General features: G+C 41.5%; 1 protein-coding gene across 1 annotated transcript; it reads right to left on the bottom strand.

The window, feature by feature from the left end:
* Window positions 1-1,615: 1,615 nt before the first annotated feature.
* LOC139401918 (heparan sulfate glucosamine 3-O-sulfotransferase 6-like) lies at window positions 1,616-25,787 on the bottom strand. The gene is made up of 2 exons (XM_071145927.1): window positions 25,219-25,787; window positions 1,616-2,545 (listed from the first exon to the last, which is right to left on the bottom strand). The coding sequence occupies exons 1-2, from the start codon at window positions 25,785-25,787 to the stop codon at window positions 1,927-1,929; spliced, it is 1,188 nt and encodes a 395-aa protein (XP_071002028.1). The 3' UTR covers window positions 1,616-1,926.
* Between the last annotated feature and the right edge of the window lie 1,738 nt (window positions 25,788-27,525).

The following is a 27,525-nucleotide window of genomic DNA, read 5'->3' as shown; positions in this document are numbered from 1 at the left end:
TCTGCATCCATCCCAGTCTACATTTCAGGGGGAAAGTTGGCTTCCTTTTTAAAAAAGTTGTTCCACCAGAGCAGATGTGTTTTCTCCCTTTTGAAAGAAAGGAGTGGTGCTAATTCTGCCCAGAGAGGGAAGGATGGGGTCTTTTTAAGACAGCTGACATATTTCATAATTTAAGGCCACAGCACACACAGCCCTCAGACTGTACATGTGGTCTCACTATGTGGAGGGAGAGAAAGAGGGAGAGCGAAGGGGGGGCGAGAGGGAAGGGGCAAAGAGAGGGAGAGAGAAGATGAAGAGGAAGAGAGGAAAGAGGGAAGCGGAGGTCTGTGCATGTTTTCTACTGAGGAGTTAGACAGAGTTTAGCCTCTTATTCCAGGCTTCTGAGTTCTCCGAGAATACACAGAACACAATAATACAAGGTCTGGCTATGCTAAACGAGGTAGAGTTGGGTCTACAGACCTCAAAGGGTCTGCTGATGGTGGGTCTCAATGAGACCTGTTGTAGCTAGTAGAACACTGACAGGTCACAAGAGCATAACCGCACCACTGTGTGTTTCAGTAAAAAAACTAACATTATGTTCATTTCAAATGAAGCTTTAATAAACATCTCAACATATTCTCATTTCAGTATGTACAATAGTGTTGTAAACTTCAGTATGGTTTAACAGAACATTTTTATAGAGTAATACGAAACAGTTTCCTATACATAATTGAAAGGAAATAAACTTTGACAAACATAATCTTTAAGCATGACATTTACAAATGACCTGGAGTTAAGTGAAATTGTAAACGTCAAGATAATGATACTCATTGTACATTGCGTTTCATCATTGAAGGGTAAACTATACATACAAATCTGTTTTGGTTGCAAAATGGTGTTTCTGTACCCTAAGTGAGGTATCATTGTTGGATGCATCAAAGGTTTGCAAGTAAGAGCATCATTTTAAATGATGAAGGCTTAAATAAGTTAAAAGGTGAAATAAGTATCACATCATAATTAACTCTTTACCCAAGGAGAAGAAAAAGCATTATGTGTACAAAGTCTTTGTAATAGAGGTTCATCATCCAATGTAATAATGTCCCAATGTAATACTGTCCCAATGGAAATGCTGTAAACAGGGTCTGGTATTAGATTGACTTGACAGATAATGATAGATAGTTACACATTTGGTTTTTAGATCTACAGTACCATTGAAAACACAAGTCAAAAGTCAAAAGAAAAGGATTGTCAACCCTGATAAAGAAATGTTTTGTTGCTTAGTTGGGTGGTCACAAGAATAATTAAAGCTACATACACTTATTGCAATAAATACACTTTTCTTACGGTATCTTAAACATGCACACACGCACGCACGCACGCACGCACACACACACACACACACACACACACGCTACACACACACACATACACACACACACACACACACACACACACACACACACACACACACACACACACACACACACACACACACACACACACTGGTCAGAAACAGGTTGGGTTTAATCCTTTGTATAATCCATTGTAACATGAGTCTCCTCACACAGAGGTATCAAGTCATCAACATCCTTTGGTCTACTTACTGTGTGACATGTATCATGATCTCCTGGTTCATGTACTTTACACTGGCAAAACAATGAGTTCTTACATTATTCTTACATGTAGCAACATACACATACTGTAACTGAAACTATAAACGACAGCTTTATATCATTGTTCCATAAAATACCAAAAAATGCCAACATTTTGTATAATGCATACCATGTCACAAGTCAAAGTGGTAACCTAGAACCCCTGTTCCCTCATTGACAAATGTAATGTCAGTCTTGTGTTTCCTGTCTTGATGAAAGCAGTGTCCTCTCCACATGTTTTAAAGTAATCATTTTCACCCTTTGGCTTGATTTCCATGTAACATTGGTGGACGGCTCAGTCCCATCCAAAGTCTCGTCCAGTCATCCGGTAGAACCTGAGGTTGAATGGCCTGTAGAAGTCCCTGAGCCTCTGCAGTACCTCTGGTGAGATCTGTGGATGAGGCCTTCCTTTGGACTTCCCCAGACACCGGGGCCTGCTGCTTCCCTCTGGCTTCTTCAGACAGGGGAATCCCTTAGTCTGGTTGAAGTAAAAGTGCTTGTCGCTCACCACCCTCTTCAGACCCAGGAAGTCCTGCACCCGGCCCATCTCCCCCGCCGGGTCGGACACCAGCCGCTCGCCGCTGACGAACAGGAAGTGAGATAAGGGGAAGTGTTGGAGCCAGTTCTCCAGGTGCTTGGCGTACAGGCCGATGCGCACGGCGCTCCACGAGGTGTCGACCAATCCCGTAGAAGTATTCTTGAGGGCCAGACTCTGGAAAGAGGGGAGGCCGGGTTGTTTGGACAGCGTCTGGGTATAGTCGGAGATTGCCCGGGTCACGGGGTCGCGGACGACTACAATGAGCTTGGTGTGGCAGTTCATGGTGCAGAGGCGACGAGGAGCCTCCTTGGTCACAAAGTAGCTGGGCGTCTTCTCCATGGTGATCTGACCTTCCAGGGTCCGAGGCATCAGGTTCCTGACAACAGACATGGAGAATAATCAGTTACTGTCCTTCACTCAACAACATGACACTATGCAGTGTCATAAAGAGCTGGAACATTGATTCATAATATACTGTACATTGGATATGATTCTTACATCTGTGTGTTTTTACAGAAATCGAGAAGACATTACAGATATACCATTTTAGATACACATCTTTGTCTGAGCCAGATATACATCCTTCAAGTTCAAAACTTTGTCCATTTTTTTTTAGGGGAACTATTTCATTTCCAAAAATACAATTTTCCTCTACAAGCTCAGGTATGAAAAATTGCATTCTTAACTGCCACAAATCCAGCACTGTATACCTAAATGAAACCTTCTCCAAAACAGTAATGATTAAAAGAGTGCAGTCTATGTTTATGAACCAGTCCCCAGCCCATCCCAGTCCTGGTATAGGAGCCATGGGAAACTGGGAGGCCGCAGAGCCAATATGGATCTGATGAGCCAAAGCCACAAGAACCACTTAACAGCAATTTCCTTAAGACTTCCTTCTCCAGTCCCCTGTCCTCCCCCTTTCCTGCACCACAGAGTGATGTGTTCCCCCCGCAGGCAGGCTCTGTGAAGAATCTAGCAATACCAGACGAAACAAATTCAGGACGACTATGAAACACAAGGCTAGCTAAGCTGCTTAGCTCAGTTTCACCGCCTTTCTCACAGCTACTTTTAGTCTTAGATCATAGACAACCTCTGGTGAGAGATACTGAATACTGGAAAGAGATACAACACATAGAGTCCCAATGCTGTCCTGTAGGCAAAGATGTAACTGAGGTGTCATAAGAAACTGTTCCATAAGAAACAGTCTAGATTGAGTTAAGTCAGAAGAATAAGCCTCTGTCACCTCTCTCAGCATCTGTTCTCCTATCTGTTCTGTGAATGTTCTGACATGGCTGTTTGCCTCAACAACAACACCAAAATCAAGTTCAGTGAAGTTTACTATCAAGCTAAAGTATAAATCTGTCGATATTCCCTTGAGCAAGGCACTTAACCCTAATTGCTCCAGGGTTGCTGTTGATAATGGCTGATCTCTGGCTCTGACTCCACTCTCTGAGGGTGTCTCGGGGGTGGGATATGCAAAAAACAAACTTGTATACTACAAATGTAAGCACCCACCTAATTATTAATTATCTTATATACTGTACTGTACTGACCAGGGAAAACTCCTAGCTCTATTGTCTATAATTCTGCTTCATCTAAATTCAGATGAATAAATTCTGTTAAATGCCTTGTGTGTCTGGTCTCGGGGATTTGTGGGTAATGTATGGAGACGGTCCAATCCTCTACTGACGTCTGAGGCCGCTGTTTTGTGGTGAGAATGAATTCAGGGAACAAATTGTTTTACTTAACAAAGGATGAGAAGAAATGTTAGTTTATAGCAAATACTTTTCCATCCATCCATCCACATCATAAGCCTACAGATGTAGGATCTTAATTTGAGTCAGTTTGCTACAGCAGGAATATAATCCTGCAGCAACAGTATGTGAATTATTACGTGGAATATAACTAATGGACATTTTTGCTTGGATTCATCCATTTTTTGTAAGGGAAAATCAAGTCTGAGTTTATCAGAAGCTTCAGAAGCCTTTTTAAACCTTAAATACACTCCAAGTTTTACATTTCCTGCATTGCAGGAAAGTTATCCTGCAACAAGGTGACCAAATTAAGATCCTACTTCTGAATAGTCTGTTATTCTTACGGAGACCATATTGTGGCTTTACTGAAAATAAACAACTTCAACACATACTCTATGGACAGCCAGCACTTGAAAAAGTCAGTTTGTTTTTTATGAAAAGTCTTGAAGATTCGCCAAAACAATAATGGAGAATGACAGGAGTCCTTTCAATTGCTTCTATGATTGACAACAGATGAAGCGCCCATCAAATGAAGTTCAAAGAGTTCGTCCAAACAATGTGGGATCCTAGTTTAATTTTGCCAGTTATTCCCCAGCAGGACTCTGGCAGTGGTTGCTGACTGACTTTGACGATGGTTCAGAGACTTTGACGACAGTTCAGAGATGTTTCTGGGTAAATCAAACTGTTCATTAGGCCTTGTGTCTGCTGCCAGACATGACATGGCACCAAAACAGAATGGTTTAGCTTAACTATAGTTGGATTGAAAACCAAACCAAGAAAGGAGGGAAGCGAATCAAACTAATAAGTAATCTCAAACAGATTATAGTCATGATAAACACAGATGTACACCTCTGTACATTTAATATTTTATTTAAAATACTTTTCAAAATGCTATTATATTTAAGTAATTGATAGCATGGGCATCATCTTGGTTGGTTTTTGAGGACTAACAGTGATTTAACTCAATATTCTCTCTATAACATATTTTGACTTTAACGTAGTTGATTTACTAGGTGGATCAATACCTTCAGCCCTGTTGACATTTTAGAGAGCTTCAACAATCTCTAAAGGCTCAAATCATACAGACAACAGAGTGGAGCAACAACATGACCCCCTATTAGCCCTGAGCTAAGCACTGGTTTACAATAGTTCAAAGAGTCATCTGTAGTCAAAGTACAGGGGTATTGTAGACTAGGTCTCCTGTAGTTGCAGGTGGACAGACTAGAGCAGTGGTACTGTAACACCAGTGGAGGCTGCTGAGGGGAGGATGGCTCATAATAATGTCTGGAACGGAGCAAACACTGCAGCATTATACTCAGCTAATGTCTTTTCTGTTTACATGTAGCAAATAAACACGTCCCATTTATGATTAACATCCCAAAATGTTCATCACCTGTCCTGTCTGTCTGTCCCCAGTCCTGCTCTGCCAGATCGATGTGTCTGTCTCTGTATATCTGTGATGACAACAGATACGGCAGGACAGTGACAACAGATATGGAGGTGATGATGTTGGTTGGGTGGCTCTTCTGTCTGTCTCCTGTCTGGCCTTGGGTGTCTCCCCTCGTAAGTGATGTTTGTCATTGCTGTAATTGGCCATAAGGACATCTCCTTCCATAGTTATAAATAGTTAATGTGATGCCCCTTCTCGCCACCTTCCCCAGGTCCCTATCTATCCCCCCTCACAATCTGCCTCATCATTACACAATCAATAAGAGCCACTCTCTCCCTATTATCAATGTCTTTGTGTGCCTTAAGTGTCAAGCACAATCAATATGAATCTGTAGAATATTGGGACATGTGCTTCAAAGGACATTCTTCTAAATTAAAAACAAGGAACAGCAATCGTCCAGCTAACTATAACATAGTTTAGTTTAAGAGCTAGCTAAATCATAGAGTAGCCCGAGAGCTAGTTAAAAGTGTAGCCCAGGAGCTAACTAAAACTGTACCCCAAGAGCTAGCTAAAACATAGCGTAGCCCGAGAGCTAGTTAAAAGTGTAGCCCAGGAGCTAACTGAAACTGTACCCCAAGAGCTAGCTAAAACATCCATGTCTGACTGTTACAGCACTTGGAAAGGGAGCAACAGGACGAGGTAGAGTTCTCTATTTGGGGCTTTCTTGGAGAGCTTTGCTGAGCTAGCCACATTAGCTAGTGGGTCCCCGCTGTTGAAGGATGTGGGTATTTTACCCTGAAGTGATATGCTTCTGATTATACGACTGATATGTAGCAACCAATCCGGAGCGGAGCGTAAAACCCCCCGCGGCTAGGATGTGGCTGACACATTTCCTGCCTTCACGATCATAACCCTGTAAAGTACTGGTACTACTACTACTACACAACATACTGTGTCTTCCTGGTAGACAAACATGGGAAGTTTTCTGTCTATGGAAACGTGAATTGCTAAGACTTCACTGAATTAAGAATCATGACTGTACCAAAATGTTTATAATATCAATAGTCAGGAAACACTCTTTATTTGTATAAACCTCACACCATTCTGCTTTAGAAGTGTAAAGTAATCATAATGCCTCCACTTTACTCAGAGGCAGAAGAGAAGCTGATTGAAATGGACGTTGGAGGATCTGCTCACTGGGCATATTGAGCACAGAGCTTGTTGGAAGTAGTCTCTAAGTATTCAGGGCCCATATTCACAGAATCTCAGAGTAAGAGTGCTGATCTAGGATCAGATCCCCCCTGCCCATAAAATCTTATTCATTAAGATCTGAAAGCCAAAACTTATCCTCGATCAGCATTCCTTCTCTGAGACGCTTTTTGAATACGGACTCAGAACTCTGCCTGTGAGATCCAATTAGACTGAAAATCAGCCCCATAAAAGAGGAAGGAGAGCAAACAGCAAGCTGAAGAAAACAACAACTCCCAGCAGCCCTGCTGTGCACAGAGGGTGTCGGACAGAGACAGACAGACGGCCTAGGGGACAGGCAGGGCAGGGCTGTCTGGCTGACTGTGGAAACCTTTCCCACCATGCAGTGCTTCCTGCCTCTCTGGATAGCTTGATAGCATGTTGTGTACTGTATTATCCTTGAATGACATGGCACAATATCAGGCTTAAACCTGGAACATTTTAGGTTTAATGACTGTTATGTGATGTTATGTAAATGGCATTGACATTCTAAATGCACAGTGGATGTTTTGACTCTACTCTGTATAGATACTATCCAAACGTTCTTCCAGTTTAACTGCATTTCACCTACAGAATGTAAACATGTCAAAAGAGCATTTGTAGGCTTCCATTTCCCCAAAGAGAAAACACTAACTGGTCTCTGATGATGTGATTGGATGTACAGATGAAACACTACAACAGGAAACGAGACACACTGTACAAGAAGAGAGCCACCGAGCCTTTGACGTGTGTACGTGTGACAATGAATTAAAAATATATATATATATTTAACCTTTATTTAACTAGGCCTAGCCATGACACCCTACTGGCGCCATGGCCGGGCCAACACTATGACACTATCAAGGATCATGGCAGGCCCACATGCTGGCGAACTGTCTCTGATGTCAGGTCTTTGTGACAGCTTCTTAAGGGACAGCTGAGCTGACCAGTCATAGTGTTGGCCTGGCTGTGGTGCCAGTAGGGTGTCATGGCTCGGGCTGTGGCGGTCATAACATTTTGTCAGCTGGTGATTGTCATGCAAATGACTGCTGGTCTCACGGTAAATTACCATTCATTAACATAAACACTTTTAGCATTTTCTGGCTTCAACACATAGCCTGATGCAGACCTTTGGAAGATCTACATTTTAAAAAGTCTAATAAATTCATGTAATATAGCCTACACCATCACAATAAATCCATTCAATATTTTAGACAGGTCTAAAGAAACATGATGTGAAGAAAATGTAGTCTAGTTCAGAAGAACAGAATGGCATACTCTAAGTTGTCTTTATGTTAGGCCCTGATCTAGTTATGCCATATGGCTCTGGGCTACACTAGTTCATTTAGCAGACAAGACTCTAATGTTGCATGAAAGGCATGAGCTCTGCTGTACACACTTCATCAAGGCTGTAAACACTTCATCAGTCTCTCATTCACAATTTGACAAGCACTTGATAATGCCTCGAATTTCCCGTCTGCATCCACTTTGTGTGGCCGTAATGCCCCCTAAAAAATACATGCCTTTTGTGGCCAGTGGCCGTTGTGCTGAATATAATCATTATAATTCCCTTCTCCCTGCTGCGTGCAGAAGCACCTCTCACAGTAAGTAAGGTGGTTGGGTCTTTCTCACAGGCTACAAGTCAAGACCGACACATCGGGGACGGAACTGCATGGGTCCTTATTCAATTCTGAGGTGCATATTGAAGATATTGGAAGAACTGTCCACATTTACTTTTCATCAGCCAACAATATGAGTCGACCTAACGAACAGCAAAAGCACTAGCTTATGTCAATCTACTATCCCCCATAGTACAAAAGTTAACATATTCTATTCTGTGCCAGAAATAAATATTCCAAACATAGTCTGGGACAGTTGTCAGATGCGATTGATAACAAATTCATAGAACCACTACCATAAAAAAAAAAACGTTTAGCTTAAAATGTTGATAAACTATTAGGCTATTTCCTCACATTATAAGAGCAGCAATGTGCACAAGGCAGTAGGGGAAAAGCGCATGTTCAGTTCGCAGGAAAACCACAAATGAGATAATGCATGTAATGCTTTTATTATAAAGGTGTGTTTTTATGGTGAAAATGATCTTCCCCAAACTTGCAACTCAGTTCAAGCTCTACACCCGTTGTGAAGTGGATGAATGTGCATAATTTTAAGACGTCATTTGGCCACTTTAGCTGTGATAAAAACCTTAACAAAACATATAGGCCTATGGGCTGGGCTACATGAGGTGTGATACTGACCTTATTAAAAATTATAGACCTATGGGCTAGGCTACATGAGGTGTGATACTGACCTTATTAAAACATATAGGCCTATGGGCTGGGCTACATGAGGTGTGATACTGACCTTAACAAAACATATAGGCCTATGGGCTGGGCTACATGAGGTGTGATACTGACCTTATTAAGACATATAGGCCTATGGGCTGGGCTACATGAGGTGTGATACTAACCTTATTAAAACATATAGACCTATGGGCTAGGCTACATGAGGTATGATACTGACCTTATTAAAACATATAGACCTATGGGCTGGGCTACATGAGGCGTGATACTGACCTTATTAAAACATATAGGCCTATGGGCTAGGCTACATGAGGTGTGATACTGACCTTATTAAAACATATAGACCTATGGGCTGGGCTACATGAGGTGTGATACTGACCTTATTAAAACATATAGGCCTATGGGCTAGGCTACATGAGGTGTGATACTGACCTTATTAAAACATATAGGCCTATGGGCTAGGCTACATGAGGTGTGATACTGACCTTATTAAAACATATAGACCTATGGGCTGGGCTACATGAGGTGTGATATTGACCTTATTAAAACATATAGGCCTATGGGCTAGGCTACATGAGGTGTGATACTGACCTTATTAAAACATATAGACAGACCTATGGGCTGGGCTACATGAGGTGTGATATTGACCTTATTAAAACATATAGGCCTATGGGCTAGGCTACATGAGGTGTGATACTGACCTTATTAAAACATATAGACCTATGGGCTGGGCTACATGAGGTGTGATACTGACCTTATTAAAACTTATAGACCTATGGGCTAGGCTACATGAGGTATGATACTGACCTTATTAAAACATATAGACCTATGGGCTGGGCTACATGAGGTATGATACTGACCTTATTAAAACATATAGGCCTATGGGCTGGGCTACATGAGGTGTGATACTAACCTTATTAAAACTTATAGGCCTATGGGCTGGGCTACATGAGGTGTGATACTGACCTTATTAAAACTTATAGACCTATGGGCTAGGCTACATGAGGTATGATACTGACCTTATTAAAACATATAGACCTATGGGCTGGGCTACATGAGGCGTGATACTGACCTTATTAAAACATATAGGCCTATGGGCTAGGCTACATGAGGTGTGATACTGACCTTATTAAAACATATAGACCTATGGGCTGGGCTACATGAGGTGTGATACTGACCTTATTAAAACATATAGGCCTATGGGCTAGGCTACATGAGGTGTGATACTGACCTTATTAAAACATATAGGCCTATGGGCTAGGCTACATGAGGTGTGATACTGACCTTATTAAAACATATAGACCTATGGGCTGGGCTACATGAGGTGTGATATTGACCTTATTAAAACATATAGGCCTATGGGCTAGGCTACATGAGGTGTGATACTGACCTTATTAAAACATATAGACCTATGGGCTGGGCTACATGAGGTGTGATATTGACCTTATTAAAACATATAGGCCTATGGGCTAGGCTACATGAGGTGTGATACTGACCTTATTAAAACATATAGACCTATGGGCTGGGCTACATGAGGTGTGATATTGACCTTATTAAAACATATAGACCTATGGGCTAGGCTACATGAGGTGTGATATTGACCTTATTAAAACATATAGGCCTATGGGCTAGGCTACATGAGGTGTGATACTGACCTTATTAAAACATATAGACCTATGGGCTAGGCTACATGAGGTGTGATACTGACCTTATTAAAACATATAGGCCTATGGGCTGGGCTACATGAGGTGTGATACTAACCTTATTAAAACTTATAGGCCTATGGGCTGGGCTACATGAGGTGTGATACTGACCTTATTAAAACTTATAGACCTATGGGCTAGGCTACATGAGGTATGATACTGACCTTATTAAAACATATAGACCTATGGGCTGGGCTACATGAGGTATGATACTGACCTTATTAAAACATATAGGCCTATGGGCTGGGCTACATGAGGTGTGATACTAACCTTATTAAAACTTATAGGCCTATGGGCTGGGCTACATGAGGTGTGATACTGACCTTATTAAAACTTATAGACCTATGGGCTAGGCTACATGAGGTATGATACTGACCTTATTAAAACATATAGACCTATGGGCTGGGCTACATGAGGTATGATACTGACCTTATTAAAACATATAGGCCTATGGGCTGGGCTACATGAGGTGTGATACTGACCTTATTAAAACATATAGGCCTATGGGCTGGGCTACATGAGGTGTGATACTGACCTTATTAAAACATATAGGCCTATGGGCTGGGCTACATGAGGTGTGATACTAACCTTATTAAAACATATAGACCTATGGGCTGGGCTACATGAGGCGTGATACTGACCTTATTAAAACATATAGGCCTATGGGCTGGGCTACATGAGGTATGATACTGACCTTATTAAAACATATAGACCTATGGGCTGGGCTACATGAGGTGTGATATTGACCTTATTAAAACATATAGACCTATGGGCTGGGCTACATGAGGTGTGATACTGACCTTATTAAAACATATAGACCTATGGGCTGGGCTACATGAGGTGTGATACTGACCTTATTAAAACATATAGTCCTATGGGCTGGGCTACATGAGGTGTGATACTGACCTTATTAAAACATATAGACCTATGGGCTAGGCTACATGAGGTGTGATACTGACCTTATTAAAACATATAGACCTATGGGCTGGGCTACATGAGGTGTGATACTGACCTTATTAAAACATATAGGCCTATGGGCTGGGCTACATGAGGTGTGCGACTATGATTTGAAAAAGTCACACAAAAAAGCATTCGCTGTTTGCTTTAAGCTGGTGATAATATATCATTCAATATATCAAGTGATAGGCTAATATTGTCACCCATCACACTATTCTTGATTGAATTTTGTCATATACCAAATAATATGTGTGTGAAATTTGTCATGACTCATGACTGCCGGTGTGGCGGTAATATGGTCACCGTGACAGCGCTAGTCATGGCCACCAGACGCCTACAGTGTTGGGGCAACACATGGTGCAACACACCATGGCCTAAGGATTGGCAGGGCTGCTGAGATTGAACCCCATCACTAGCCAAGCAATAAACAACATTCTGGACCAGTCTCAGTAAAGACCAGAACCCACAGAGCTGTAGCGATGGAGCCAGAGTTGGGGGTGCCCCCATGATTGCACGACTGAGAATTAACCATGAACCCACCCACACATCCGTACCATATCACTCTACCCTCTCTGTCCCTCTCCCTCCAACCACTCTATCAAATGACTCTATCAAATGCTATGGAGCCAGAGACCAGGGGTGCCAATGTTTGATATCCCCATACCACACACACATCCACATCACTGCACCCCCCCCCCCCCCCCCCCCCTTTCCCCCTCCCCCATTACATTATATGATGCTGGGGGTGCAATGTCTGAGTAATCTGAATCACAGCAACATGCACACATGCACACACACATCCTCACCACTGGTGCCTTGACTCCCCCTGCCCCCTCGCCCCCCATGACACTCTATCAAACACTATGGAGTCAGAGACAGTCTCAAAGATACAGTAACACTACCCACACACCCCAGACACAGCCTCACATCCACACCACTTCTCCACCCCCTCCCTCCCTCCCTCCCTCCACACACACACACACACACACACACACACACACACACACACACACACACACACACACACACACACACACACACACACACACACACACACACTATGCTATGAAGCACCAGAAAGGCCAGGACACCAGGATCTGGTGTGTCTCAGAGACGTAGTTAGTGTCACACTGGAGATGGATGCCTGTGGATTCACAGTGTGCCTCCCATCAGGCTCCACTGCCCACATCCACCCATTCATACTCAGACAGGAAGAGGAAAATAATGGTTATACATAATATATAGTAGAGTAGGGGGAAGTATCTACACCAGAGCTTGGGACTAAAAGGTTCTATTTTAAAAAATATGATTCTGAGGTAATTACAACATTAATTGGGGGTATTTAGAGCATTATATAGGTAGAGAACATTGAACAGAACAAGGCTATGTCAATAACTACATTTTGACAAAAATGCAAATTGAACCGTATAGTCCCAAGCTCTTGGAACAGCCTCCTTAACCAAGAGTAGGATACCATTATCATAGGTGTGATGGAGAGGAGATGGACTTGCCGAATCTGTAAAAAAAAAGAAATGTGTGCGTGTGTGTCGTGCACATGCGTAGGCTTCTCTTTTACAGATGAAGTGCAGTGGAGCCCATTACTAATTAGTGACTAGAATAGAAGAGCCCAATCATAATGAAGTATCATCACAGGGTCTGAGGTCAACGATGCGTCGCCAGAGAGTTTTCTGGGGAAGGGCTAATGGCTTCAACATTTACACACATTAAAGTACATAGGCCAAGCAGTCAAAAACCATGTAGCCGCTGTCAGACCTGGGCTCAAATACTATTTGAAATCTTTCAAATACTTTAAGCGTTTGTTTTAGACTGCCCACGATTGCCAGGCGGGCGGGGCTTGGACTTTTGGGACCTTTCTATTGGTTCATTTGCAACAGGCAAGGTTAATGAGACACAAATAAAGTATTTCAAATGATTTTGAATAGCATTTGCACCCAGGTTTGGCCTCTGTTTTTGTAGGACGCCAACGGTCAAGTCCATGACATGCTGCTGCCATTCTATATTCAACTGTACATACATATGAAAGTTATCTTTACAAACATACACTTACAAGATTTGTACGTTCCTGCATCCACCTCTCGTATGATTGAGAACTTGAAACAGTTTGATTACGTGTGACAAAGCCATTGGCCCGTGAGCCCTCAGGGTAATTTCAGCTTATTTCCATTAAACGTTTTTCAGCGTTTTTAACCTAACATTATTCTTTGTGGGGATGGCAGAGAAGCCATGCATGACAACCCAAGGCATCTGAAACATTTCATTTTGGCCTGTCGAAGTGAGCTATTATTTCTCCTCACAAACACGCTTCTCCTTCCTACTCCTGACTGACTGACTGACTTATTTTTACTGCTGGGAGTGCAGCTAAAACGGCAAAGCGTTCTGATGTCTCCTCAGTACTTTCTGGGATCGCTTAAAATGGACCACAATGCATCTCAAATGATTATAATTCCCACCATATGGGGTGTGAGTATAGGGCCTAGTAGCCTACCATATCCCAATGGTGCCACCCCACCCCCACCTCCACCTTACCTCCAACCCACCCAGGCCCAACACTATTAAAACACTATGCGACTGAACGCTACAGCCACTTCCTGTTCTGTTTGCAACTGAACGCCACAGCCACTCCTGGTCTGTTAGACAACTCAACACGGCATTCAACCTCTACTTATCATTAATGGCCCAAGGGCAGGACAGTGAGGGAATGAGGTGTGGGGAAAATCCCCTTTACTCTAATGGAAAATCAGGCTTGCGTACTGTACTGTAATAATGAGTTACTTTTATAGTCCGTTTTATACATTGTCTGGACTGAGAGTGATGCTGTGAGATTTTGTGTTCTACCTTAAAATACAGTAATAGTATGTTTTTATAAGTTTAGCAGAGTTAAATCATTGTTGTGTAAGATTTAAAGAAGAAAAAACCCTTAATTGATTTGGAATTTGTATTTAATTAAAATGTTTTCATATTTTATAAACAATACAAAACATACACATACAATCGACAACATAATACAAACATCAACTATATGACATCTGCCCAGACCCACTAGCACACACCCCCATCTCCAGCACCCGCATCACTTTCCGCCAAATGGCCTCAAACTGCACCATTTGTTTCTCTCCGGAGCCCACGCACTTTCAATATTTAAATAATAAATCATTACATTTTTACATTGTGTTAATGATGGCGGATTGATTGATTCCCAAGTTTTTAGCCCATATGCCATATGTCTTGAGATATGCAGACAGACGGGTTAAAAGTAAGTTTACATTGTAATACTTATAACAGACAACTTTTTACCTCTGCTCCCAACTTCCGGATTTTATAGCATTCCCAGAAAACATAGATTACTGAGTCATTATTAGTTTTACACACAGAATTTCTTATTCGGTACTAATGCTATGATCAAGCCTCATGGATTGATGCAGTGAGTGGCCTACAGTACCTTTTTCATGTGTAGAGATGGTGTAGCAGTGTGCTAAACAGCCCATTTAAACTGTGTTTGGCTTCCATAATGGTCATTGCAATAGATATTTTAACATGTGGTTGATAACACCAATGAGCATATCACTGATAACAACAATAACCAACAAGGACAGTGAAAACCCACCTGTTGTAATCATCACGTCCATATTGTTGTGAATTGTTAGATACTACTTCACTGTTGGAGCTAGGAACACAAGCATTTCGCTACATCCGCAATAACATCTGCTACATATGTGTATGTGACCAATACAATTTGATTTGATTTGATTACTACATTACTTAATTGATGGCACTTTGTGAGCCTATGGGATTTCCAGTAGTATTGACGTTTCCCCGTGCGCTTATGCCATTGCCCTGAAAGGATTTATACTATAATTTAATTGCAATCCGATTGGCTGAGGCCTTCGGTGTCAGGGGTAAAGGTCAGCCAATTGACAAGCTGTCCAAATATTGATGACATCACTTGCGTATTGGAGTTTTCCTGAAATTGAAATGCAGTAATGATCTTTTCATGAATCACGCAGTATCATCATTGCGCACATTCACTGACTGGATGAGTACTGTATGCTTGATTGTATTCATACACAGTACAAATCATGATAAGAGGACATGCACATTCAACAACTTGCCTACTGTATGTTTTTAGAATATCTTTCTGTATGAAAGCAATATGAAAAATAAGTGGAGATCCATTTTGTCTAGTTAAAACCTCTTTGGGCTGAGATCCCACTAACGGGATCGATATGACAACAGCCAGTGAAAGTGCAGGACGCCAAAATTCAAAACAACAGAAATCCCATAATTAAAATTCCTCAAACATACAAGTATTGTACACCATTTTAAAGATACACTTCTTGTTAATCTCACCACAGTGTCCAATTTCAAAAAGGCTTTACAGTGAAAGCAAACCAAACGATTGTGTTAGGTCAGAGCCAAGTCACAGAAAAACACAGCCATTTTTCAAGCCAAAGACATTAGTCACAAAAAGCAGAAATAGAGATAAATTAATCACTAACCTTTGAGGATCTTCATCAGATGACACTCATAGGACTTCATGTTACACAATACATGTATGTTTTGTTTGATAAAGTTCATATTTATATAAAAAAATCTCAGTTTCCATTGGCGCGTTACGTTCAGTAGTTCCAAAACATCCGGTGATTTTGCAGAGAGCCACATCAATTCACAGAAATACTCATAATAAACATTGATAAAAGATACAACTATTATGCACGGAATTATAGATACACTTCTCCTTAATGCAAACACTGTGTCAGATTTCAAAAAAACTTTACGGAAAAAGCACACCATTCTATAATCTGAGTACGAGACCAAAACAACCCAAACAGATATCCGCCATGTTGGAGTCAACAGAAATCAGAAATAGCATTATAAATATTCACTTACCTTTGATGATCTTCATCAGAATGCACTCCCAGGAATCCCAGTTCCACAATAAATGTTTGTTTGTTCGATATTGTCCATAATTTATGTCCAAATACCTCCTTTTGTTAGCGCGTTCAGTTCACAAATCCAAATTCATGACGTGCGATCACTAGGAGCAGACGAAAAGTCAAAAAGTTCCATTACAGTCTGTAGAAGTATATCAAACGATGCATAGAATCAATCTTTAGGATGTTTTTAACATAAATCTTCAATAATGTTCCAATTGGAGAATTCCTTTGTCTTCAGAAATTCAATGGAACAGAGCTCACTCTCACGTGAACGAGCTTGGCCAGCTCTTGGCTCTTTGGCAGACCTCTGACTCATTCCCCTCTCATTCGCCCCCACTTCACAGTAGAAGCATCAAACAAGGTTCTAAAGACTGTTGACATCTAGTGGAAGCCTTAGGAAGTGCAATTTGACCAATATCCCACTGTATCTTCAATAGGCAATGAGTTGAAAACCTACAAACCTCAGATTTACCACTTCCTGGTTGGATTTATTCTCAGGTTTTTGCCTGCCATTTGAGTTCTGTTATACTCACAGACATCATTCAAACAGTTTTAGAAACTTCAGAGTGTTTTCTATCCAAATAATATGCATATCTTAGCTTCTGGGACTGAGTAGCAGGCAGTTTACTCTGGGCACCTTATTAATCCAAGCTACTCAATACTGCCCCCAGCCATAAGAAGTTATTAAAATACACAGGCAGCCCAATTCTGATCTTTTGTCCAATTATTGGTCTTTTGACACTTTTATGGTCCAGATGTCCGACTGGACTGTAGCTCTTCTGATGTGATGTCTGACTGGGTTTGATCCCAACCCAAATAAATCTCCTCTCTGCCTCAGAGGCATACATGAAGAAGCTACTCTCATATAATCTACTGTCTGGGTGAAACATGTCAGAAGGCACTGACTTACGGATGGACTTTGTCAACGACGTCACACATCTTGAGGCCAGCTTGCAGGCTTTGAAACATGGCACTAATTTACACTGTATGAAATTTCACTTCATATTCAGTGGTCCTATTCACAAGAGGGTCCTCTTTTGGAGGAATATGTGTGACATTCTTGCTGGGATTTGAGAAGTTAGGAGGTGTGTGTGTGTGTATGTGTTGGGGAAGGGAGGGGAGGGGAGGGGAGGGGAGGGGAGGGGAGGGGAGGGGAGGGGAGGGGAGGGGAGGGGTAGCAGGAGAAAGCACAAAAGTAGAAAAGCATGTTTCATACAATTTGGTTTATTGATACAGTATAACTCAATAGGATAGAATTCCATGATCTCTCTTGATCCATCTGTCTTAAATCAAGTCTTTAAGGCGGTGTCACACTGGTATACACAATGATTTAGTGGTTTGTAATATTTGTTAGTCATCAATCCATTAATCAAATTGAAAAGTGAATAGGAGTATTTTCTACCATCAGCCTTTCCAAGAAGTCTGTTTTCTCCCAGTCCCTCCCTGCTTTTCCCGTAGAGGTGTTTACATGCCATCTAAATGACAAATGTTTTCCCTCCAGAATGAGCCAACGAGGCATTTTGTCATTTATATACAATAAAGATCCAAAACATTCATAAGAAAGCAGAAAAACAAATTAGTTCATTATAAAGTCTTCAACAACAGGAGGCCGATCTATAAAAACAGTGACAACTCATGTACTTGATTGTGCCCATGTCGCGGTGACATAAGCATAACAATCCATGCCATTGTGCCACGGAAAGTTGAGGTTTGCCGGTTTTCCTGTTTCAACTGTGTCTGGTGTGGCTCTCACAGGGCCCATATGAAAAACATTGGACCTAAGTCTATTTAAACCCATGAAACAACACAGAAAGTCATTACATCCCCCTTTTGATTCTGATGGGACCATTCTGTGGCTTTTTCTAGTTCAGTAATGTCTGTAGGCACACATGCAAACTACACAGACACACAAGCAATCACACACTCACAAGCATAGAAGCACGCATGGATGTACCGTTCGCACGCACGCACGCACGCACGCACACACACACACACACACACACACACACACACACACACACACACACACACACACACACACACACACACACACACACACACACACACACACACACACACACACACACACACACACACACACACACTCACACACAAAAGCTCCGGAAAGCTGAGGAAAATAGCTGGCAAGAGTCACAGAGAGAAGTCAGTGGAAAACACTTAAAAGAGGTCTGAGACGTTTTGTCTTATAGCAGACAATGATTTTTGGAAGACAATGCGTGGGATGGGATTGTGTGTGTGTGTATATTAAGTCTCTCCAGTATGCATATTGCCCCTGTATGTCACTGTGGTTGACAGTCATAAATGATAAGCTTTTTTATGACAGTGCACGAGCAGTCCCTCTCCCACTCTATTAGAATCAGATGCAGTCATCATATTTCACTGTCCAGGACACATGGCTCCAGACATATCATCACACTGCACTGTTGTCAGCTCCCCCAACTGTCTCTCTGTCCATAATCATGTGTCTCTCTGTCAATGACAACGCACTTGGTCCCAAATCTGCATGAGGCAAAGGGTCACACAATGTAGATCAGTTACAGTTGTAGATAAAACATTTATACAGTCTTTTACAATCCCTTTGGCACTAATTTCAGAACCGTGTGGTCATTTTTCAAAGCTCTAGACACAAAACTCAAAACGGTCATCACTTGTAACACAGGCTGTCCAATGTTCAGAACATTGTGCATTCATATCTTTAAAGAAACCTTGCACTTTCAGAATCATTGTTTCAAATAACTCATTTATCATGAAATACCATAGGAACATTCATTTAGATCACCCTCACACAAGATACCGATAGTTTCACTGTGTAGTTGTTCGTACAATCATTAAATATTGTAGTACAAAATATGTGATACATGTTTCGTTATGCTACTACACGTAAATACATCACTGTAAAAGGACTATTAGAGAGAATACTACAGACACAGTGGAATCATTGAACAAAATCTGAAATTTATTGATGAAATACAATAACATCACTCAGGTTTCTTTGAATCAAAGCAAAAATAATTCAGGTTGTTGTGGAGGCAAAAGGGAGTCCTACCCACTACTAGATATGTGTACATAATAAAGTGGCCAGTGAATGAACAGTGATGTCAAATCTGAAAACATGGTCTGGAAAAGTGGTACATGAGACCATAGAAACAGTGTCTGATAAAGAATGATGATGAAATATTACATTGATAGATAATGTAGTCCAATTGGTTCATGTTCCACGGTAATTGGTGTCAATGGATCTCGTTATCCTGAAACATTCATGATCTAAACATGGAATATTGTTTGTCAGTTTCCATAAAACTATGCATTAAGAGTAATGCAACAGTTACTTATCATTTTGAGCAGTTCTATCAATTGATAGTTAGATAATTGTAATGAAATGAAGAGACAGTCATTTCAGATGTGTGAATTGCATTTTGAAATGGTAATACTTTGATGCTAAGTTGTGTCATTTTGAACAGGCAGGTGATTTTAGTTCAATGAACAAATGATCTTAGCTTTATGTGTATTGTATCCAAGCAATTGGAAAAAGTGTTAGAGCTTTGAAAAATGTGCATTTTGATCATTGGTTGTGAGTTTTGTGTCTAGAGTTTTGAAAAATGACATCAAGGTTCCGAAATTAGTGCCAAAGTGATTGTAAAAAACTGTAATATTGTTCTCGTTTTAAAGCATTTCAAAGCTATACTTTTAGTTTATTATATTCCAATACAATAAGCGAGATTCACAGGCCATTTGGCGGGTAGCTAAAGCTCTGTTGACGGTATGCAGCTCTCATGTATTCTGAGAGGAAGACAGAAGTTCACACACACTCTGAGAGGAAGACAGAAGTTCACACACACTGACATGGCAAGGCAAAGGGCTCAAGAGGAGGCTGTCACAGTGTGTGTGTGTGTGTGTGTGTGTGTGTGTGTGTGTGTGTGTGTGTGTGCGTGTGCGTGTGTGTGTGTGTGTGTGTGTGCGTGCGCGTGCGCGTGCGTGTGCGCGTGCGTGTGGTGAGTGTGTGTGTGTGTGTGCACCCAGACGTGACAGTGTGTTGAGTTTCTGCTAACTGAGCACGGCGGACACAGAGGGGTCAGGTGTGTTACCCTCACGGGGACCCCCAGTCAGTGACACCCAGGTGAGAGGGTTACAATTGTTCCAAATGGATTGGTTCCCACCACCAAACTGTCACTGTCCTCTCTCTGTGATCTAATGTGAATGCAAACAGATTCACTGTCTTTCACACTCTTCAAGATTCAGTGACAATAATTTCATAGCCTGGTCGCAGATCTGTTTGTACTGTCTTGCCAACTCCTATGGTCGCTGGGAGTTGGCAGGACAGCACAGACAGATCTGGGTCCAGGCTTTTTGTTTCTCTATATCTGCCGTTGTACTGTATATGATAACAATAACTGTTCCGCAATAGGAAAACAATGCACCGTGAAGAAGAAAGGAATAACTCCTGTTTAATCCATTCTTATGTTCCTTCCCTGCTTGTCCTATCACCTTGTTTTCACCTTCCATTTTACTTTCACCAGCCCCGAGGTGTTGCCCCGTTAGTCTATTCAGCAGCATCTTCTGACAAAACACTGAATAGCAAGCAATGATTATGATCTTATTACATCCCACATAACTGATGTAGCTGAGCATTACAGAATGGTTCTGGTAACATACGTACTGTAGCAGAGCATTACAGAATGGTTCTGGTAACATACATACCGTAGCTGAGCATTACAGAATGGTTCTGGTAACATACGTACCGTAGCTGAGCATTACAGAATGGTTCTGGTAACATATGTACCGTAGCTGAGCACTACAGAATGGTTCTGGTAACATACGTACCGTAGCTGAGCATTACAGAATGGTTCTGGTAACATACATACCGTAGCTGAGCATTACAGAATGGTTCTGGTAACATACGTACTGTAGCTGAGCACTACAGAATGGTTCTGGTAACATACGTACCGTAGCTGAGCACTACAGAATGGTTCTGGTAACATACGTACCGTAGCTGAGCACTACAGAATGGTTCTGGTAACATATGTACCGTAGCTGAGCATTACAGAATGGTTCTGGTAACATACATACTGTAGCTGAGCACTACAGAATGGTTCTGGTAACATACGTACCGTAGCTGAGCACTACAGAATGGTTCTGGTAACATACGTACTGTAGCTGAGCACTACAGAATGGTTCTGGTAACATACGTACCGTAGCTGAGCACTACAGAATGGTTCTGGTAACATACGTACCGCAGCTGAGCACTACAGAATGGTTCTGGTAACATACGTACTGTAGCTGAGCATTACAGAATGGTTCTGGTAACATACGTACAGTAGCTGAGCACTACAGAATGGTTCTGGTAACATACGTACTGTAGCTGAGCACTACAGAATGGTTCAGGTAACATACGTACCGTAGCTGAGCACTACAGAATGGTTCTGGTAACATACGTACCGTAGCTGAGCACTACAGAATGGTTCTGGTAACATACGTACTGTAGCTGAGCATCACAGAATGGTTCTGGTAACATACGTACCGTAGCTGAGCACTACAGAATGGTTCTGGTAACGTACTGTAGCGTTTGTATAATTTCATCAACTGTCTGTTCAAACAATGTGTTGCTCATGACATCACTTATGTGACTGAATACTGTTTCTAGTTTCCGTGGCCACATCTGCATGTGATTTTGATGGTGTTGTGCCTGCTACAGCCCCGGCAATTAAAACACACATAGTACCACACTACCCTGCCCTGCCTCCTGGAAACCAGTGATGTCACAGATATTATACATAAACACTTCATCTCCTTCATCTGCCACTCTTAATGAACAGAGAGAGAGAGAGGGCAGGAGGGATGGAGGGAGGGAGGAATGCAGGGAGGGAGGGAGGGAGAGAGAGAGTGTGTGCCTGAGTGAGAGAGAGAGAGGGGGGGGGGGGTACCAGCAGCATGCTAAAATGATCAGTGGCAGAAGTGTTTCCATGTGTTCGTATGTTTTAAGTTTAAATGCTGCTAAAAAGATGAAGAAAAAATAATTAAAATATTAAAGTACAGATGAGAATTTCACGCTCACTCTCTCTGCTGTCTCTCACTTTCTTTTTCAAACTCAAACGATCTGTTATCAAATGTTACAATTGTCTTGTTTTTCAGTCAGGGGCAAACTCCAACACTCAGACATAATTTACTAATGAAGCATGTGTATTTAGTGAATCTGCCAGATCGGAGGCAGTAGGGATGACCAGGGATGTTCTCTTGATAAGTGTGTGAATTTAACCATTTTTTTGTCCTGCTAAGCATTCAAAATGTAATGAGTATATTTGGATGTCAGGGGAAATATGAAATATGAAGTAAAAAGTACATATTTTCTTTAGGAATGTAGTGAAGTAAAAGTACATATATTCTTTAGGAATGTAGTGAAGTAAAAGTACATATATTCTTTAGGAATGTAGTGAAGTAAAAGTACATATTTTCTTTAGGAATGTAGTGAAGTAAAAGTACATATATTCTTTAGGAATGTAGTGAAGTAAAAGTACATATTTTCTTTAGGAATGTAGTGAAGCAAAAGTACATATATTCTTTAGGAATGTAGTGAAGTAAAAGTACATATTTTCTTTAGGAATGTAGTGAAGTAAAAGTACATATTTTCTTTAGGAATGTAGTGAAGTAAAAGTACATATATTCTTTAGGAATGTAGTGAAGTAAAAGTACATATTTTCTTTAGGAATGTAGTGAAGCAAAAGTACATATTTTCTTTAGGAATGTAGTGAAGTAAAAGTAAAAGTTGTCAACAATATAAATAGTAAAGTAACAGATATATAAAAAAAAAACGTAGTCGTAGTACTTTAAAGCATTTTTACTGAAGTACTTTTACAACACTGCGTACTTGCTATATTTCGAGCACATGACACGCTCCCAACAGTTGTCCCCCTTGAAGCAGGGCAGTGTGAACAGAATTGTCTTGTTGAGCCAACACTCCTACAGTATAATTCTTACAGTAAGCATTTCACTGTTGGATTCCACGCATGTGACAGATAAAAATGAATTTGATTTAAATGGTAATAGCAGAGCAATGTTTTTGAAACAGCTGAAATGTGTAGACATTTTCCTAATATTTGAAACTTGTTTTATTGAGTTTTTACCTGAAATTGCCGTAACAGCCTGAAATAGTTTTCCTGGGGCCCAGAGTTTTTCCTGAGCAAACTTCAGGCCCTAGTTGTAGTAATAAATCAGCTGTAAACAAAATATTTATATGGGTTATGATGGGACCAGATCATTTTTCTAATCAGGTCATATGGTTTTTAAAAGAAAACTTCTGGACAAACTCCTGACACTGGGGAGGATGAAAACATCAAAACCCTATTCATAAAATGTCTCAGAGTAGGAGTGCTGATCTATGATCAGTTTAGCTTTTAGATCATAATGAATAACATTACATGGACAGAGGGAACCTGGTCCTAGATCAGCGCTTCTAGGCGCTGTCAAACAGTCTCTCTCCTCAGCTATGACATTCTCCAGCAGGATCCTCCAGTCCAGACATCTGAAGGTAATCAGAACCTCCAGCCTTCTCTAGCTCCATAGGCCTGCAGTAAGGCAGGTAAAGGGCCATCAACATCCATATCCCTGCAATAGGGTTGCTAGGGCCATAATTACACCCCAATTACAGCTATGGTCAGCTGCGCCATCTATTACCAGCAGATCCTATCACCTCCAAAGTAGCTACAGTGCCTGGGTGGAGATTTGACTATATATGCCAAGACATTATATGTTTCAGCCTGTATCACACTGTGGCTGTATTCACTCTTGGCCAAATACAAAATCAAACTACTGCAAAGAAATGTATATCTTCCATTGAGACCAATTCCTGCTGTATATGAAGTATAGACGATGAGGTAGGCCTGCTTATTGATTCCACCCTCTTTACCTACAAAGATGAGACTGTAACATTTAAGTTAACATTTAACATTTGAGTCATTTAGCAGATGCTCTTATCCATAGCGACTTACAGTTAAACGTACAATACCGTAGCTAGGTGGGACAACCTCAGTCATAGTAAGTACATTATTCCTCAATAAATCAGCAAGGTCAGAGCAAGTAAGGAGGAAAAAGTCAGGTGAAAGCCTATGATCATTCAAGAGGACATGGGCTTTTAATGGGAGTGCACCATTCCATTCCAATAGAATAGACATGGATTGTATGTTAATATGGGATGTCATGTTGAACTGAAGAAATTGTGTTTAAAACACTGTCATGATGATTAACAACACCCCAGGGACTTATAACCTCTTCATCTACATCAAGTCAGGCAGGGTTGTATTGACACATACACACGCTCACACACAGACACACACACACACACAGTACTTGATATCTGACTGTCAATGTGCAAATATCTATGTATGTTATTGACAAGACCTTCAGCAGAGTTCTTCACAGGTGAATAGCTTCCCCAGGGGAGAACACTGCTCCTCATCTACCTGTCATCCTATCTCCATTCATCATCCTAAAGGGGCTGAGGTGTCATCTTTCTCCAAGGCTCAACATGCAGCTTCAACTGAAACGGTTGTGAACAGTACAAATACTACTAAATGATATGTTAGATTTTTGTATTGCAACAGATTTGATATGTATGAAAAGCAGCCCCGGACCCCAATTCACAGATTCGATTCAAGATATCGCAATATCAGAGTAGGCTAGAATGGTTTTTACTGGCGCTGATAAACACTCCATGGACATTGTAAAGTAGCAGAATATGTGCCTTACCTGTACCACTCAAGTCCTTTCTCGTAGAACCTGTCGAAAAAGTGAGGTTCTGCCCCGACAGCTCTCACGTCCGGATGAATCCGTAGGAACTCCAGCAGAGCGCGCGTTCCGCCTTTCTTCACACCGATTATGATGGCTTGTGGGAACTTCTTACTCTCAAATGTGTTGGACACCGGGATGCCGTTAGCAGCTAGATTTTCCTTGGTGCTCTCCGGTATCTCTTGTGGGAGCAGTCCGCCTTCAACCCACTGTAGCTTGGCGACCTGTTCGTCTGCACGGTGGAGCGCGGCGCCCGTTGAAATGTCTGTCCTGTTCCAAGGAGTCGGTGCGCCCGGCTGGTGAGGATAGAGTCGAGCTGACGGTCGCAGGTTGTCGTACGTACGGTCCGATATATCATAGTCTCTGTTTACAGTGTGATGGTCGAACATCTGTCTCGGCGCGGAGTCACATAATCCGGTAAAACAGTAGAAGAAATAGGTGAAAATCACGACCATGGTAAAACACACGGATACTTTGGACAGCGCCTTTCCAAAGTTGAGCCTTGTTCTACAGCCCACACTACATCCCATGAGTCGCTGTCCTGTTCGGTGAGCAAGGAGCAAAATTTTGTCAGCATACTACTTTTCCTTACGTTGAGTAGCCTAACTGTTCTCTATAAACCTATTTCCTGAATGCTGAAAACTGTAGCAGTTTCATAATCATAACACCCCAAAATTGGAGCATTGTCGTCGAACTTATCAAGGTTATCCTCATACCGTTGTCACGCATCATTACACAAGACAGAAAACGGGTCTTTAACCTTTTTAAACAAGCATTTGTCATTCTGCATGGCTCAATACTTCAATTTTCATTGAGTAATGATCCCACTGCCTTGCTGTGCACTCAAGTCAGCTCTGGTGATCTCCCATGCACGGTTTCCCCTCTCCTTCAAAGATTGCTGACACACCCAACAATCTCTACCCTTCCCTTCTCCAGCAATGGACAACATGCCCCATGAGACGTTTAGCAGCATTCAATGGTGTAAGCTATTGTCAACTACTGGTTCTTTATTCTACTGTACTTGTTATACACCTCTCTTCATCCTTCCAGACCTGGGTGTGTAATAAGCATACATTTGAATCAATCTACAGCCCACAGATAATAATACCATCACAATTTAACACGGTGTATTAACTTTTAAAATGAAAAAGGGATGTATTTTTATGGTGCATGCTGACTCAGGAAAAGGACCAAAAATGAATAACAACCTTTCCGCCTTTGAACCTCATGATAGATGAAACGTTCCTCTTATGAATGAGAAAGGCCCTCGGGACATCCATCCAAACCCTTGTACTTTATCTGCACCTTGAGACTCCTTGTCATAAGAACAAGTGGTGCGGCAGTCCTTTCATATCTACTGACACAAGTCTCACAACAAAGACTTGAAAAGCAGGGCCCCGCCCCAAACTCCTTCCCAAGCATACCTGTTGTAGATACAGTGTTTGATGTAACCTAGTAGGACACAAGTGTAAAGGGATAAGAATATGTACTTAAAGATATATGAATGAGTGATGTTACAGAACGGCATAGGCAAGATGCAGTAGATGGTATCAAGTACAGTATATACATATGAGATGAGTAATGTAGGCTATGTAAACATATAAAAGTGGCATTGTTTAAAGTGGCTAGTGATACATGTATTGCATAAAGATGGCAAGATGCAGTAGATGGTATAGAGTACAGTGTATACATATGAGATGAGTAATGTAGGGTATGTAAACGTTATATTAAGAGGCATTGTTTAAAGTGGCTAGTGATATATTTTTTAAATACATTTTTCCATTATTAAAGTGGCTAGAGTTGAGTCATTGTGTTGGCAGCAGCCACTCAATGTTAATGGTGGCTGTTTAACAGTCTGATGGCCTTGAGATAGAAGCTATTTTTCAGTCTCTCGGTCCCAGCTTTGATGCACCTGTACTGAAGTATATGTGTGTGTGTGCACATGCATTTGTGTGTGTTCTTTGAACCTGACCAATACCAGCATCTCCAGTTTGAATCAACTGGATGAGAGATCATCTGTCTGGGAACCACATGCACACAGACACCCCCCGGGGGAAGAAGCTTTGGTATAAGACAAGAGAACTTTCAGAGAGAGGGGGAGAAAGAAAGCGGGGTGAAGTAGAGAGAGAGAGGCAGAGAAGGTGTGAGAAAGAGCGAGAGAAGGAGAGAGGGGGAGACAAAGGGGTAGAGAGGGAGAGATGGCAAGAGAATGGAGGGCGAGAGGGTAGCAAGAGAGGATGGAGATACGAGAGAGAGGGAGAGGTGGCA

This window comes from Oncorhynchus clarkii, unplaced genomic scaffold (genome assembly GCF_045791955.1).
Source record: "Oncorhynchus clarkii lewisi isolate Uvic-CL-2024 unplaced genomic scaffold, UVic_Ocla_1.0 unplaced_contig_691_pilon_pilon, whole genome shotgun sequence".
Taxonomy (NCBI): Eukaryota; Metazoa; Chordata; class Actinopteri; order Salmoniformes; family Salmonidae; genus Oncorhynchus; species Oncorhynchus clarkii.
Note: the sequence above shows the minus strand (reverse complement) of the source record. Positions and strands in the feature narration are given on the sequence as shown.